At 41.7% G+C, this 17,650-nt stretch overlaps 1 protein-coding gene across 5 annotated transcripts; it reads right to left on the reverse strand.

The window, feature by feature from the left end:
- Positions 1–612: 612 nt before the first annotated feature.
- On the reverse strand, positions 613–15,819 carry LOC140354636 (catenin delta-1-like). 5 transcript variants are annotated; one of them, XM_072439762.1, is made up of 21 exons: positions 15,690–15,819; positions 14,674–14,837; positions 12,110–12,178; positions 11,907–12,026; positions 10,866–11,113; positions 10,090–10,371; positions 9,296–9,533; positions 8,991–9,213; positions 8,709–8,901; positions 8,396–8,513; positions 7,519–7,675; positions 7,284–7,301; positions 6,933–7,001; positions 6,718–6,845; positions 6,413–6,563; positions 6,111–6,303; positions 5,177–5,382; positions 4,544–4,585; positions 4,399–4,460; positions 3,881–3,935; positions 613–1,994 (listed from the first exon to the last, which is right to left on the reverse strand). In XM_072439762.1, exons 2-21 carry the CDS (start codon positions 14,830–14,832, stop codon positions 1,936–1,938), a joined length of 2,790 nt encoding a protein of 929 aa, XP_072295863.1. In that variant the 5' UTR covers positions 14,833–14,837; positions 15,690–15,819; the 3' UTR covers positions 613–1,935. The 5 variants fall into 5 exon arrangements, with proteins under 5 accessions (XP_072295863.1, XP_072295865.1, XP_072295867.1 ...); XM_072439764.1 differs by having other exon boundaries at positions 3,837–3,935; XM_072439766.1 differs by lacking the exon at positions 14,674–14,837.
- Positions 15,820–17,650: the final 1,831 nt, after the last annotated feature.

Below are 17,650 nucleotides of genomic sequence, written 5' to 3' on the forward strand. Positions count from 1 at the left end.
ACATTTTATTATATAGATGTTGCCATTACTATTTTAATCATTGTTTTATGTTGCACCTCAGGCTGAAACAAGTTCCTATGTTTGCAAACTGTGCTCAATGACAATAAATCTCTTCTGATCCAGATTCTTGATCTGAAGCTATGGTCTTATAAGACAAAAGTGTCGTTATTTTCTCGTTTATTACCACAATATGTTATAGAGCAGTACGCATTATACAAATAATTTATAAAGGCAATTATCATGCCACTCATTCATATCAGTTCACAACTAACTAGAAGCTGTCAGCAAGTGGATGAGTGTCCAAGAAGAAATGAATCAATGATATTTTCAGGTTGTAAAACTAGTGACATTATGAATGAAAGTTGACCATTTTCCGAGATTCGCTTGTAATTGCTGCGTTGAGAAGAACTACAGGGGTGAATACATAAAATGGTGCTAATCTTACCCAACGATCTTTTGCCTTATCTAGTCAAAAGTGTGTCGTTACACTGACCGACCCAACGGTTTCTCTTTTATTAGACGTGTTAATTTACCTGACACAGCAACCCTCTCATCTTCCCCCCCCCCCAACTTCTTACAGTACATCAAATATCACACGTCAGCACGCCTTCATCTAAGAAAAGATCTTTATTTATAAAAACAGTATAACCAGTTACATTTTATACTGAAAAAAGCAACTTCTCCAGAGCCAAGGCAGGTACGAATGGTACATCAGAATTGTACATGGATAGGCAACATTACAAATATACTATAATGTGTTTGGAGTCATAAAAAACAAAGATGATTGGTCTCTTTTGCCTTTAAAGTAACGGATAAAACCAGGGCTTAAAAAAAAAGAAGAAGAAAATTATAGTAATAATCTTTTGCTCACTCAAACTAAAAAACGTTAAAATACGCAAACAGTAGAAAAACAAAGCAGTGTGTAAAAAGTAGGTTCAACATGTGCTTATTTTATTTTCTGTATCCCAATTCAAATGTCAGAGTCTCCTTTGAGGACATCACTTTGTACAAAGTAAATAATGTCTGCATGTCATGTGCAACATTGCCAAAAGCAGCAGATTTGTGATATTACACTCAGCCCCCGTTTAAGTGTTTGAAGATGCCGTCGACTTCGAGCAACTGGTTTACTAGTGTTAGTTTTATTTTTTACGCTTTTTCTGGCAACCTTCAGGTCAGACCATTTTTCAGTGGGAGAAAGAATAAAAAGCAAACTCTCTCCAAAAAAAAAAAAGGCGATTTGTACAAAACGACAGGAGCGTGCATTCGACAGACATTACGCACAAACTGGTCTGCTCTGTGCACACATAATAATAACATATGCTTCAGGTCCGTATTCATTTGACACACACACACAATCACAGGTTTATCGCATGACAGATATACACACGCCTGGCTTCGTCGCACCCGTCTCCGAGTCGAGCGGGACAAAATAACTCTACACAGGAAAATAAAGCCTATATTAAACAACATTCTTGATCTACAGGTCACTCACATCCTGCTAAAACTTCAGCCAGTCCAAAACTCCCAACAGTCCCGGCAAAGGGGCGATTTAAATTAATAAGTCAACCTAAAGCACTCATTCCATTTTTTCTTTTTATATACAGAATATAACCTACATAGAAGAACAGTTTTATCAATAGGATGCAGTGTTGGCGGCAACAACATCACCGTGACAAAGTTTTACCAAAATGTTGACAATAGCAAGAGAAAAAAAGAAGAAGAATGACAACACCAAAATGAAATGATTGTCAACAAAAGGTGATTGCCAATACATACAAATAATAATTTAAAAACTGTATATATTCTGTTTGCTACAATATAGTTGTAGAAAAGTGGGTGTCTATGTCATGTTTTGCCTGCAAACAGTCTCTTTGGATGTTGCCCCCTGGTGGTTCAATCCCGTGGTGAAAGGAGGCCTGTGCATCGGGAGTTTCTTCAGTAGCAGTGGTAGGGCAGGGACGGCCCGGTCTGGGTGATGCACACGACTAGTTTTTCTGTGGGGACAAAAGAGCAAAGTGTGACTTAAACACTTCACGGCGGACGTGTCCCGCGGCGTCACAGCACAAGGACTCACTGTGTGGGCCGAGTATCGTAAAATAGATCACCAACGATACTTCACTCTGGACTGAGCTAATGGTCAAAGTGCCCTTGTTTCAATGAATAATACGCATTGTCGATTTGTTTTAGAGCATTTTCTCAATCATATAAAATACCACACACACACACACACACACACACACACACACACACACACACACACACACACACACACACACACACACACACACACACACACACACACACACACACACACACACACACACACACACACACACACACACACACACACACACACACACACACACACACACACACACACACACACACACACACACACACACACACACACACACACACACACACACACACACACACACACACACACACACACACACACACACACACACACACACACACACACACACACACACACACACACACACACACACACACACACACACACACACACACACACACACACACACACACACACACACACACACACACACACACACACACACACACACACACACACACACACACACACACACACACACACACACACACACACACACACACACACACACACACACACACACACACACACACACACACACACACACACACACACACACACCATTAATTCAGGGGTTAATCACTACATTTAGACACTGTACCAGTATCACAGTCAGACATGTATAATACAGTGAAGTCTGGACAATATAATACACCATCATTAATACAGAAGGTTTCACAGGGGATTTAAAAGATTAATAACACAACAGAAAATATTTAGCCCAACCAGCCGTCCTACTTAGGGTTTTCTCTTTGATCAAATAATGTGTATGACAACAGGAGGAAGTAGTATGATTCATGAAGGTTTGATTGTCTTACACACATTAACTTTGGTGACTCTAAGCAAATCAAAGATATTATTGTTTGTAACGACAAATCTCAGGAGATCCTCAAATCACCAGGCTGTGACCTCCAAAATAATCACAAAAATAATTGTAAATTATAAATATTCATTTTTTTTAAATCAAATGACCTAATTTCACTATTGATTGAATAGAAAAGCTTTAGAAAGGTGGTCATCTGGAAAGGTTTTTGAAATGGAGACGTCAATCTGACATCGATTAAACACCGCACAGACGACCATCTTTGAAACCTTTTATACCAGGGCCCACTCCAGGTCGAACGAGTGTTGTATTAATATCAAACTATACATAAAATACAGTGTCAGAATTTAACACGCTGCAACAAGAAAAATTATTGAATCCCAAAAACAATATAATATTCAGAGTATGTTATGTCTATCAAACACAAAAAGTCTTAAATCTCAACCATTAATTCACAGCTGAGTCTTAGAAAAACAGAAATACCACCTTTTACCCTCATATTTAATGTTTCAAAATAACTTACTTTCATGTTTATTCTCAAATCAGCTCTTTTGATCCATTTTTACTAGAAACAATATGCAACATTTTGATTTATTACCTACATTTTGATACATTGCCCACCTCTAGTTGCAACACTTAACATATCAACAAAAGCCTTGGACAAACGAGCTGAAAACAACTCAAAGCAGATGAAATAACTCTGCAAGTGGCTCAGATGTCAACTTCAAAAAACAAGAGCGACTACGAGTCTGAAACTAAGATGAAACGTGTGATAAAAATGTGTGATGCCCTGAGCTAGGAGGCGAAAGCAGGACGGGCTGGTCAGGCGTGAAAACCCTTGAAGTCCATGCAGGACGAGAGGTGAGTTGGACATACCATGCTGTTACATGCAGAGGGTTAGGAGGGAGGGGAGGGCTAACCATCGTAGGAGTCCAACAGGGGCAGGGAGCCTTTTCTGGCCCCGTACACCCCTCGCTGAGAGAAAACCAGAGAGACAGAGGCGTGAGAGTGAAAACTGTCAGTGAAAGTCAACACGGAGAAGCTGTTAATAGGTGATCGGGGTTAAAGAAGAAGAGCGTGAATTAAGATGCACAAGACATTTAGTCGATTAATCAGTCCATGGAGTCTTGATCGACCAACATTTTTATTATTCGACTAATAATTGTATGTAATTGCAAGCAGACAGGAGAAGATGCAGTGAGTTAGCATGAGTTTTAGAGCAACTGGGCCATTTATTCTGCTTATATGCAAATATAAATCTGCAATTTCTGAGCACATTTCAGTACGCAAAGTTGGGTCTTTTGTGTCGGATTATGGAGTACTCTATTCTTAGTACCAAAAGAGCTCTCAGAACTATTATGCCTGGCTCCCTTTAAGTCGACTAATCAATGCAAAGGGCAAATCTTGCGTCGACTCCAGTGCCACAAGCTGTACGTACTGGTAAAGTGGCAGCAGTGTCGTCCAGAGTGCGTTTCCTCTGGTCCAGTGTAGTGTAGGCTTCTGAAACGGCAGAGGGAAATCATGACAAATGCATTTCAAAAATCATGTTGGGGAGAAATTGTGATGATTAAATAAGTACCAACCAGGGCCAAGATCGTTCAGAGGAATCATATCCCTCTTTTCACCTGTGGAAATGCACGAGTGTCACGTTAGTACGTTCACCAGATAATATAACTATAGCTATAACTTGAAGTAGGGCTGCACGATACGTCGCAAAAATAACTTATATGGCAATATTTTCTGATGTAAAGATTGATTGATTTATTAAGGATTTTCCCTTTTCAGTCTAAATTAGCCTTGATTTAGTCTCTTTAGTTTATATCTGTAAAGTTTGCATTTTAATAAAACTGAAATTATTAAAAAAAAAAAAAAAAAAAAGCTGCAACAATTAATTGATTAAAATAGTAATCGTATTTTGATCATCGTTATCTGGACAATACAGACATACAAAAACAAAATTAAATCAAAGAGTCAAAAAATAATAAACCAGCTGATTTTCATACATGTAAATATTCTCTTTAAGACTTCAGTGTCCATATTTATACTTTAATTGGTTCAAAATTTAAAAATCATCATCATTAGTGGCAAAAGTACATTCAAATATTGCAATAATATCAATATCACCGATCTTAGCACATTTTTAATAATTCTAATTCCCCATTATCGTGCAGCCTGAACTTCACACATCAAACGCGTCTCATTAAACCCGTGCTGACCTCTGTCGAGCAGGGGCGTCGTGCTGTCCTCGTAGGTGCCGTTGGCGTGGCTACTGGGGCCGTTGGCGCTGACAGAAGAAGTCAGATTCACGGTGAAGTCAGTTTTCTTCCAGCCGTCTTTCTCCAGCGGCCGTCGCAGCTCCTTATGGGCCCAGATGAGCTGAAGCACCTGCCCGGCTCCTCGCACTTCACGGTCGGAGCGCTTCCTAGAACGCACGAACAAGCAATGTACATTTAAATGTTGTGAAGACGTAACTCTACACTGACTATATTGCAACAGAAAGTGTTTTTTATTGCAGAAATTGGGATCCAAGGGCGTTTTCACTTCACTTTTGGGTCAGTCTTGTTCAAGTGCACCGCTCCTCATTCACCCCAAACGCTGCACCAGGAGCCACATGAGAGCTGACCAAAGAACCCGTTTCCATGACAATGGGCTTCTAAAAGGAAAAAAAGCCACTTGCGCACCTCCCTTGAGCTGTACGTGCTGGTCTTTTGGTAATTGCACTTGAAGGACGAATGAGAGAAAAAGCTCTGAGCGTCACAGAGGCAGAAGTGTCTCGCCCATATAAAGTTGATCCAATTTGCCTCGTCAGACGCACGTGGCAAAAGGCATTTCTGCAGCGCCAATTCATTGAAATATACATGATCCAATCGCTTTTTTGATAAAATTACAAGGGCATGTTTAGGTCGGCCGCTTTCACACCACTCGGCTTCAGAGCTCAGGACGAGCGGCTCAGAGATCTGAGGCTGTCGTCTTCACACTGGTCCAAACGCACCGCTCCAGGAGTGAAAGCTCTTTTTTGTCGACTTAACTAGAGTGAAAACACCCTTAAAGTACCTTCAGTAGGAGCTAGTTTCTATTCTTCTAATATTGTGCAACACTATAACCATAACATTGTATGTGCATCTTTAATACATTCTTCAGGCTGCATACCCGTCTTTTTTGATGAGCACCAGCCTCTCGATGCCCTGGGTCGCTCGGAGGGTTTTGGCCGCCTCGAGCCTGTTCCCGAGGACCTCAGTCAGAGTGCTCAGAACAGACACCACAGTCTCCTCCGAAAGAACGCGCCCCGACTGACTTTGGCCCCCAGGAAGATTAGCCACGAGGTGAGGCACTGCATGTAAACCTGCGGACAAACGAAAAAGACGTAAGGAAGCTGTACATGTCTTTAGAGAAGGAAACAAGTTAGATTCCCAACATCACAAGAAACCTAAACGATAAAGGTTTAGATGTACCTAGTAGTTCGCAATTTCGACCGTCAATGGCCAGGTTTCTCAACGCTCCGGACATGGCTCGAACCACACGGTCGTTGCCATGGGCCAGTAACTCTGCCATCATTGGAAGACCCTTCTCCAGACGCACAGTGGCCCGGATATATCGCCCGTACTAAAAAGGGAAAAAAAACACAAGACTGTTTTAAAACGGGAAATTGACGGAAAACAACTTATTTAGATTTAAAGCGGTGCCAAAGCAAAACCAAAGACTTGTCCTAGAAACCAATTAGAAAAACGACTGAACTGAATTATTAATGACAACGTACCGTCCATCGCCCAGCGCACAGGTTCTGAATGGCACCGGCTGCAGCCTCCAGCACCGACGGGTTTTTGCTTTCTCTGAGAAGTGAAGTGTAAACTCGCACCACCTCTGGCTGATACAAAAGCTCATATCCTGAAACAAAAGCACGAATAACTCAACAATTTCCACAGAACAGACGTAATACAAGCTGTCATTTCAAAGTGTTTTCCTGGGACATACCTTTGGCAGGCGTCGTCCTCTTTGGAATGTCAACTTGGTCCGCGCTTCCATCGTCTCCGTCCTTCTTTCCTGCAGGAATTAAAACAAAAACAAAAAGATGAAGCTCAAGAGAAACACGCACACGGCTCGAGCTCTACTCTTTATTGCTTGTATGTGACGCGACGTACAGTAACAGCCGATGTATGACCATGCAATGCTGTGTGACTGTGGAACATGCGGTAAAAATGCATCCAAAAATGTGTGGCGAGTCATGTTTTGGTTTGAAAATAAATAAAAGTGTTAGTCAAATGCGTGACGGTGATGGACTGGTCAGTGTTTGAGTCGCAGTAACAGCAAGATGAGACTTCTTACCTTTTGAAAACCACTCGTCTAAAAACAAACAGAGGAGGTAAGAAGGAGGAGGAGGGTGGGAGGAGTTTTGGAGAAAGGAAAAAAGGATGAAGAAAAAAGGGTGGAATATTGTGAAAACCAGCAACAGGCGCGTTTGCCACCACCAAGCTCAAACCCAACAGCAATGAACCGTCATAAACAGCCAATGTCTTTGATTTGGAGCGACCGCGATGCGCTACGGCCGCACGGGACTAACCTTTGCCTTTTCGAGAGCCAAAACAGCCCCCTTTGTTGGCACCGTGCGCGCCTCCTTGGCTCAGGGGGGAGGTGTCGATGTAGCGCTCGCAGCCCGGGATCTCCCTGTGGACCTGATAGGACAGATTCCTCAGGAGGCAGACGCAGTTCTCCACCAACTACGACATAAAAGAGGCGAGGGAAGAGAACAGGATTCACAAAGTGCTGATTAGGATTTAATTAGGGATGCAAACAATGATCATTTCCCATTCAATTAACATGGAGATTAATCAAATAATAATTAGTCGTTTGGATTTTGTTTATCAAATTTGACCTGGATAAAGTTTAACCAATGTCGCTTAAGGACGTATACAGTACTAAAACATGTTTTTTCCCCTCAGAATACACGTTTCCTATGTCGTTTTAAAATAACTCCTGCTTTGTCTGGGTCAAAGAACCGTTTCTCACAGCACAAGACTTTTTTTTGTATAATCAAATAATCGTTATCTTAACTGTACACAAGACATCCAAAACATGTCAACGATTATCTCAATAATTGATTAGTTGTGATAAATCGATTTCCTCGTTTCCGCCCGAGATGTGATACATTATTGTTACTTGAAAATGCACAGAATAATCCAGCATGTATCTAAAAAGTCAAAACTACATTATTAAAACAAATTATGCATCTGTAAAAAGGGTAAATGTGTCCTTTCTGAATGTTGAAATTGACAGGGCATATTTGTAACGCGGGGTAAGAAAAAGATGTAAAAACTATACTTTGGCTAAAATGTAGTATTAGTCACATGGCACAGACAAATGAGAATGTTCTGCCGTTTTTAAGATTAAATTCTGTATTATTCAGTGCATTTAAGTAACATAAAACAAAACAAACAAACCTTATTATCTACATCTTTGCGGTTGATCTGTGACTGAACGATGTACATGAGAGAATCCACCAAACCGGAGCACTCCCGCAGCTTTCGCCTTGCCTCGCTTCGTTCTGAACTCACATTCCTAGAAAATGAGTAAGGTTTATTTATTATTAATCTCTTTTTAAACCGGGTAAAAAAAAACAAAAAAAACATTGAGATCGATGGGTGACCTCATACAAACATTTCACTCAACAAGAGACATTGAAGAAAGGTTAAATCAGAACAAGAGTTAATAGCACAATCGCTTTTAACCAAGAGTGTGTTAAAGTTTGTGTACCTAAGGCAGCCTGCCGTGTTGGTCAGGGCCGTCTCCCATTCCAGGTGCCGGGGTTTGCAGCTCTCCTCTCCGCCGCTGCCTCCGCGCTCCCATCCCGAGTGTGGCACTACCACCTCGTCGGCCAGCGCGTGGAGAGCGTGGTCGACAATCTCCATTTTCACGGCGTCGTGCGATGAGAGGTTCCACAAAGTGCCTGCGCAAACGCCCCCAAACACAAACGAACTGGATTACTTTGAATCTTATGAAAAAGGGTGACCGTGCGAGTCAAGTGCGATAAAACACCTGTGATCGTGTCTGTGAGGTCCTGGTCACGTGTTTTTCGAAGTAATCTGGTCAAAGCTGGGACTCCATCGCAGTTTTTGATGGCGATTTTGTTGTCTGGGTCCCGCCCGTAGGAAATGTTCTTCAGCGCGCCGCAGGCCGAAAGGTGCACCTCTTTGTTTGGGTGGTCCAGCAACGACACCAAAGCAGGAATACCCTTCAAACGGCGCACTTCTGACTTGACCTGCAAACACGAGCAGCGTTTAGACGACTTCCTGCCGCCGCGTTTGAGCAGCAGAGACTGACTGCACTGGGCGGGGTTGTACCTTGTCGTTTTTGAATGTGAGATGCTGCAGGAAGGCGGCAGCGTTGGTCTTGACGGGGTCGAGGCGGTAGCTCAACATAGCGATGACCTCGGGCAGCTCGGGTTGTCTCCAGGAGCCGGGAGGACCCTTTCGCAGGGTGCTGTCCAGAGACGCCATGCTCCCCCTGTCCAGAGTCACAGGGACCCCCCAGGCGTAAGGGTCCATGCCAATGTCGCTGTCCAAAGTGTCCTCACAGCTCCTGTGCACGGAAAGTGACATTTAGGTTCCAAGAGTCTGCAAATTTATGTCACATGTGGCAGTGGTGCAAAGTAACAAAGTACAAAAGTAAAAGTACTGTAAGTTGAATGTTTACAAATACAAATGTTAACTACCAAGTCATTTCTACAGTAGATACTTAACTTTGAATTCACTACAACTGAGAGCCAGTATCTGTATTTTCTACACTACAATTTTAACTTAAATAAAAGTACTTTTATATGGGTTGGCGAGTTATTTTAGCACATTAATGACATTCTGCCGAAAGGTTTAGAAAAAATACACATAAAATTCACAAGAAAATTTGATTGGAATTGACCATCGCTGACCTCATCAAAATCTCCACATTTAACACAGTTGGCCGCAATATTTTTACTTTTTGCTCTTGAAGTACATTTTTAAACTGGTACTTCAATTCTTTTTAATAGATTATTAATGTGTTACTTTACCCAAAGTGTAATAGGCACATACAAAAACATTTTCCTGCATCTGTACATTGTACTTCTTCCACCACTGACCCTTTCACAACAGTAGTATACCTTAACCTTCTCCTGTCCATGCCTCCAGGGCCTGGTCCGAGGCGGGGCATGGTCCCATAACCTCCGGGGTGCATGGGCGGGGGACCCATCCCGTAGTCGTCATAGCCCACACTGCGCTGGTCGTCCTCCAGCGCGTAGTGCCCGGGGCCGTACCTCATGTCCATAGCTGAGCCCATGCCTCTCATCACTCGTCCTACTTGAGGCTGGGCTGCGTAAGGATCCATCTGCTGTCGACTCGGAGCGCGGTAACCGGAATCCAAGGTTCTGTAGCCATCAACGGGCCTGTAAAGAAAAGCATTTTTATATTTATATTATTGTGATCGGCAGACGCTGGACAAACTGCTCATCATGGCACGGAATAAAGGAGGCAGAAAAGCTTTTCACCCACTGCGAACAATAGACGACTATTGACCATTGTCATCTTTGCACTGTATCCATTTACCCCGGCTCTTTGTATTCATTTACCCCGGCTCTTTGTATTTTATTACTCATTCAAATGATTCATTCTAACGTGAAAGAAACCAAACCACCAGTCACCAAACTGTATCCCCTGCACTTCAACCCTATTCAAAAGTCTGATCTGATTATGAAATAACTTAGATTAAATTAAAAACAAAATACCAATGGAGTAAGGAAAATTCACCCATTGGCAAATAATTGGACTTGAAGATTTAATGCATTGAAACAAGTGACCTAACTGGTCAAAAGGTCTCTGCCTCTTTATTGTATATTTAGATTTTTATTTAGATTCCAAGTCTCAAACCAAACATCTGTACCTGTAACGCTCGTCCATGTGTGACCCTCGGCTCAGACTGGTGTACGCCTCTGGGTGTGGGGGCCTGTAGTCCTCGTATCCCCCCACAGGGGCGTAGTGGTAGTTTCTGGGGACTGTGGCGGTGGGGTAGTCCGGCACCCCGACCTGGCGGTAGGGTCGGTCCAACGTGGCGCTGTAGACCCCCATCCCCGGCACGTCGATGGACATGGAGTCTGAAGGCAGGACTGTGCGCGATATCGGCTTCTTCAACTAGAACGGACAACAGCAGAGGTTATGCGGGTGAGGAGAGCTGAAATTATGACCGTTCTCTTCTTAAATAACATGTTTCTGAGTCCGTGTGTTGATGAAACTGATTGTCTGGGTGAGTCGAAGTGTCCTAAATCTCCATCTGCCGCTAGGAAACAAGCGATCCAAGTTCTGCACAGTAGCATATTTCAACAGTAGTGCTTCCCCAATTCTGCCAGAATTCTCAAATAAAAGAATGCAGACCTGTCAGAGTAACACATTTTGAAGTGCGACAAACAAGAATATATTTCATACTACCAACACAATAACCCTAAAGCAAGATAAATGTAAACCCTTTGCTAAATGTGCAATTGTATCATTAAAATCATAATAACGGCTGAATGTAACACTGCTTATTGGAACCAATCATCAAAATGTCATTGAAGTTACTCAATTGACCCTCTACAGCTCAAATCTTATCATTCTACCACAACAATAACAAACATTTCCCCACAAGAAAATAGGCACACATGATAAATATTGATATAGTGATAAAATGAAGCTATACATTTTTGACAGAATCCAACAGAAATGTGTTAAAACAGGTCTTTAAATGCATTTGTTGAGGTTTGATTATGTCTGACAAATTAACACCAAATGGTCAGAAACATCATCTTATAAAAGCCTAAATAGCATATAATTTCATTTCCAAGTCACACTACACTGAAATCCTTCTCCCTGAATGCTCGCGGCTCCGTTTAGTGGACTATACGAGGTTACTTTTGACAGTAATAGGTTTGGAGTTGTTGGTGCCTACCCCGTTATCCTGCCTGCGGACTGTTCCTTCATCCGAGAACACTGAATGGGCCTCGTGGGAGTCGTCTTCTGGTGTGTAGCCGTCGTCTACAGAGTTGTGCGCGGGGTCAACCATCCTGTACTGTAGCACGGGCACAAAAAACAACACACATTTAACACCTCACACATGTCGCCGGCGGTCGACGGAGAGCAACGATTACACACCTGCGTGCCGTTTATGTACGGGTCGGTCAGTTTCAGGCGTTCAATGTCTGCATCACACAAGCGCCCGTTCTGGAAAGACACAAAACAGACAACTTTACGATGATATACGCACACTTCACAGTCTAGTAGTGTAATTGTTGTAGGTGAAGTGAAAACATGCAAAACTCATTAAGGGTCGGCGATATTGACAAAACATGCACATATTTTTTTGGAGAATCCTGATAAATGTGCTAAAACACGTCATTAAAATGTATTGGTTGAGGTTTAATCATCAGACAAAAGAGAAATGTCTGTAGAATTACTCACAAAAGCGCTGAAATATCATCTTAAAACCTTTATTTGAACGGTTTTTACTTAATTTGTATTTTATAACCCACAAAACACATCTCTTTTTTGTAACGTGCGCCATTGTGAGCAGAATGTTTCCCCTTGTGCATTTCCAAAGTCTAAAAATAAAGTCGTGATCGTGTTAATGTGTTATTGGACTTTTTAAATCAAGTTTGAGGAAGCAAACGACTAGAGTTGAGCACGACAAAGCCCCCGCCCTCTTTGAAAGTGGGATATGAGTCAGTGCAGACGTGTAGGAGGACACTTTACCCTCATCACTTATTCCAACAATGCCTCGTTGTGACTCAAGTTGTGCCCTCCAGTTTGATCACACGTTTGTACCGTCCCGACTCGGACTCTTTAATATTCTTGTAACACCGTCGTTTGATTGATGTCCACATGGGGGCAGCACCGTTATGAAAACAAACCGGTAGTGCGGAAAGGCCAGACTGATTATATGATTATTTATGATGTGCTTAACATGCTTATGTTCATTAATCCGACCGACAAGCAGCTGGTGCAAACGGTGTAATCTGTGATCAAAATAAATATCAACGAGTCATTCAAATGTTTTAAATATCACATTGTTGTTGCGCTTTCTTTCTTAATTGTGAGCCATCTTAACAAACTGAAAACTGTTAACGGGCAAGGCTAAAGCATGATAATTGAGACATTTTTAAAGACAAATATATGTATACCGGTATACTTTTTTAGTTTGTAGAAAAGTGACAATTTTCAAACTCAATTAGTAGTCCAAATAAAATAAATGTGACAATTTTAGAAGCAAAACTAAATATAAAGCGGCTTTTCCTCTCGGCAATTATGTCAAATTGATCATTCAGAAAGTTTGATTTCATTTTCGTTTTCTGTGTGAAGAAAACAGGGTAAAGAAAGAAAATGTATGATTTTGGTGCCGTTTTTTGGCCATGAAGTTAATGATTGCGAATAATCGTTTAGTCTCACATTAATCGTTACACTGAAATTTGAAATGTTCAATGACAAGATGAAGGCGGAACGTGATCCAATAAACTGTATGAAGACGAATGGCACTCAGATCAGTAAAATAAGATGCATTACATTCAGAGTCAAAGTTCTGCCCAAGTGTAATATCTGTATACATTTTCTAACAACAACTGACACTGCAAAAGAACTTCAAGAAACACACAAAAAAGTGATCAATCAATAGTGCTTTCACATGTTAAGCAGCGCATGCACGATGAGAGCGACGACGCGACCGGAATGAGCAGAACACACACGGGGGGACGTGAGGGGAAGTGAACAAAAGCGGCGACATGTGACAAAGCAAGGCATGCTGGGGGAAAAGCAGAGCGCCCGATGACCATCTCGGCCGTGTCGAAGGCGCAGGAGGAATGTGCAGGCTGTAGCTGATGCGTTTTACAGATGGCGGCGTCACACACGTTTTAAGACTGAGATGAGACACGAGCGTGACGCTGCAGCGACCGCATCAGAAGACACGGAGAAAATGGGACATGACTCGAAGGACGATGGGATGAGAAAGTCCACAATGGCCTTCAGGCAGAGGTGGGTCTAATTACATGTCCTCAGTTCACACCGTACACCCACTGAATACTACCACTGATGTAGAGCGTCCTGTAAAGCCATATTCATATACTCTACATGTGCAGTATTATTTAGAAGTAATACAATACTTCAGTTGGTATTGGTATCAATTCGTCTACATTGACACTAGTGAAATAAACATCAGTTTATAAGAGCGTACACATGTTTTGACATTGTATCTTGACTTTCCTAAGGTTTGTTTTTCTTAATCTTTACACTATTTTTTAAACTACTTTTACAATCATGGACCAAATGTACTTCAAGCTTTTAAATGTTATGTTGTTTTAAATGTGTTATAACAGTGTTGGATTGAGTAATCCTGTATTCATGGCTTGAGTAATCAGAAAATGTCACCCATCCCCTGTCTCCACCCACTGATCTGTGACAAACTGTGATTAAAAAATAAATAAATAAATCAGACTGGGTCAAACACGTAGAGTTAAAAAATGTCAGCCATTTTTAAAAATTAAATTAGTTTTGAAGAGAATATCAATAAATCTGTTGCAATGATTAAGATGTTTTACAATGAAAACATTCCTTGTGTAATGTTTCCTGAAGTAAAGATGAAGTCCTTTTTCCCCTCAACAACTCCCTGATACATTAGTGTGTCCCACCTCTGCCTCTGGACGCCGGACACTGGGTGGGCTGGCAATTACCTGCTTGTGGGGCAGAGGGAGGCCCATGGCGGAGGGGCTGGTGGCGGGGAGCCCCACTCTCCTCCTCTCCTCCTCCAGGGCCCGGCTCAGCTGCTCAAACTGCACCTCCTGCTCCCTGACTGACTCCAGCAGAGCGGCCGCGCTCTCACACTGCTCCATACACACTGCACACGGCCCAGAGGACACAGTTACACAGCAGCAGCAGCAGCAGCACTGACGGGGAGCGGGCCAAAATAAAGATACACCTTTCCCAAAAACAACCACAGCAAAATATGGCAGATAAAGCGTTTGTGGGATTGGCTAAAGCTGCAGGCGACCGTGGGAACTAAAGCTTTGAAACACTTATCTGACGACCAGGACTACTGCAGCGCACAATCCACACCGTTTAAAGAGCCACAGGTTTCTTTACTCTGACATTTAAAAAAAATAAAATAGGGGCTCAATATATGCGGCAACATTTGTCCATGCATGAATGCCATCTCGATTTCGTTTTATTATAATAAAAAAGCAAGCAAAACAAATTATTTCGGCAGCCGACAAGATCAAGTCTTTTTAAATACATTAAATAAAAGTTGAAACAATAATAAAAGGGCATTATTCATGAAGGTCAGCAATTGTGTATTTTTTTTTTTTAACATTAATTTAATAATGCCACCGTCTTTGTTATATAAAAGGTCTTTTTATATGCATTTTAGAATCTGTAGATCAAAATACAACCTTTTTTGATGAATTGTTGCAGCTCTATTGTACTAGTAAAGACATTTTGGGCGGTACTGTAGACGACCCCATTTTGATTCCATTATAACTGAAAAGGGAAGTGTGTCGTTCATAAAATGCCTATTCTTTATAAGTGACAATTCATATGATTATATTTACACCAGTAACAATTGCATGCAAAGTGACTGTGAATGTGTGCAACAGGGGATTTTATTTTGTGGGGGCATATACACAGCATTTAGACCGATAACCAACACTTGCATGCAGTATTCACCAAAGGAAAAGCAAAAAATACACACCTTCACCAGTGGGCGTGGTTTAGTAGAACAGGTGGAGTTTTGGCACCAAGAACCCAGAGCTTTAGCTGCTCATGGGAAGAGGAGACAGGAGCACTGAGCCCAGAAACAGGTGATCAAGAGGAGCAACCAACTGCAGAGAAGAGGAAAGAGAGGGGGGAAAGAGAGAGGGGAAAGAGGGTGTCGTTTTAGTCCAGACACTTTTGCACGAAAAGCAGCAACACAGTGAGAATACCGTACAGACGTGTCAACGAGGCCACGTGTTTGTTCTGTGAAGAAAATAACCGTCTAAGACACAAAGACGCCCAGAGGCAGCGCTACCTGAGGCCACACCTTTATTTATTTCAGCATCTTGTAGCCTAAACAATCAGCTCTACCAGTGGCCTTCATGACACGGTTTTAGTGTCGAACGTGTTGGATCAATGATCGCTTTGGTTAGAAAACATTATCGATTGACGAAAAACAATTACCGTTTTTTTTTCTTCCGGACTATAAGTCGCACCAGCCAAAAAGCCTATAAATTGCACTGGAGTATGAAATGCGGTTGCAAGTGTGAAAATAATAATATCACGTATAAGTCGCTCCGGAGTACAAGTATATAAAATATAAGTTGCACCACGGCCAAAACTATGAATGACTTGTAGTCCGGAAAATACGGTACTGCCTGTTGCCAAGACAACTTTGAAAATTACAATAACAAACAGACTTCCTCTTAAATGTGAAAAGGACAAACACTAAATGTATTTCATGGAGGTGATTTTTGAGGAAGTTCACTCAGCACAAGCATGAGAAACAGGACAGTGATGTGTTGTGTCCCTCTGTGCTCTCCTTACTCATGAATACACAAACAAAGATGGCCTTATATATAACTGTAGACCTGCGCAACTAAAATTACAGGTTTATTTTTCACTCAGTGACAGGAATCACAAGACATACTAAACTTTTACATACAAACAATGGATGGGATAGGATCTCGTGCCAGAACAACTCTCGAGGTTGAGGAAAAGGATCTTGCAAGATTTTTTTCAGTGTTTTCTTTTGGCTAGAACAATAAGGGTTACACGCTGATGATAAGCTATAGTTATAAAAATCAATCGTACAATGACAGCTAAATAAAACAATAAAAGCGTGTGCGGCCAAAATTGTGAACTGAACCGTACAATATATTAATTCTATAAATCATGTCAAAATCTAGTCTCTTTTTGTGGACGCATTGTATTCTCGTCTGCAGATTTGGTCTCATCTGACCCCTGATAAACACAGACAGGATATAAAAGCAGAATGTTGTGTGGCCATAAAAAAAGAATGATCTGATCCTTGGATGATCTATTGGTCAGCCTGCTTCATGTCTGTGTGAATGACAAGTGGATTTAACCAATCACAGTGAAGTATGACATGTCTTTCGGTGTTGATACTTGTTCACATGAGTGTCTAGATTTAACACTAGTTTTAGCACCCTCTAATAATGATAATAAAGATGGATAAACTTCCATTGTCGAGCAGCATATACAGTGACCAACATGACCCTTTCTTAACCCCTGCGGTTGTTATCAAGTCTTAACTGAATTAACAGAGCTTTTAGTGACGCCGTTATCTGCTGACTCACATTTTACCCAAAACCACTCAGTTCTGTGTAACCCCCGACTTCAAACAAGAACAAACGCGCCTCAGCGACCGGTCGGGCCAGGTTTTAAAAAAAGGGGACGGACAAATGTTCCAGTAAGTCCTGCAGCCAGCATCAAAATGTTTCTTCATCGTTTGATCATTCATAAAGTCTAAACAAAGACAACAAATTGAGCAATAGCTTAGCAAAAATGGCCGGGAAATGTGAGAGTTGAACTTGGGAAAGTGTGTGAGACCGAGTCATATTTCCACCGAGTTAATCCGATTAGGTGTACGAGACAAACTGTCGCGGTGACAGACTGTTGCGACATCTTTTTAACTGTTGAAAACAAAACAAATTG

The sequence above is a fragment of the Eucyclogobius newberryi genome, unplaced genomic scaffold (assembly GCF_026437365.1).
Source record: "Eucyclogobius newberryi isolate DKJ021-1_F unplaced genomic scaffold, fEucNew1.0.hap1 SCAF_11, whole genome shotgun sequence".
Classification (NCBI taxonomy): Eukaryota; Metazoa; Chordata; class Actinopteri; order Gobiiformes; family Gobiidae; genus Eucyclogobius; species Eucyclogobius newberryi.

Coding starts and splice junctions, on each gene's coding strand:
- LOC140354636 (XM_072439762.1), bottom strand. CDS start 14,832: ATGGAGCAGTGTGAGAGCGCGGCCGCTCTGCTGGAGTCAGTCAGGGAG. Junction 10,372..10,865: donor CACATGGACGAGCGTTACAG/GTACAGATGTTT, acceptor TTTTCTTTACAG/GCCCGTTGATGGCTACAGAA. Junction 8,902..8,990: donor CCTCACAGACACGATCACAG/GTGTTTTATCGC, acceptor GCGTTTGCGCAG/GCACTTTGTGGAACCTCTCA.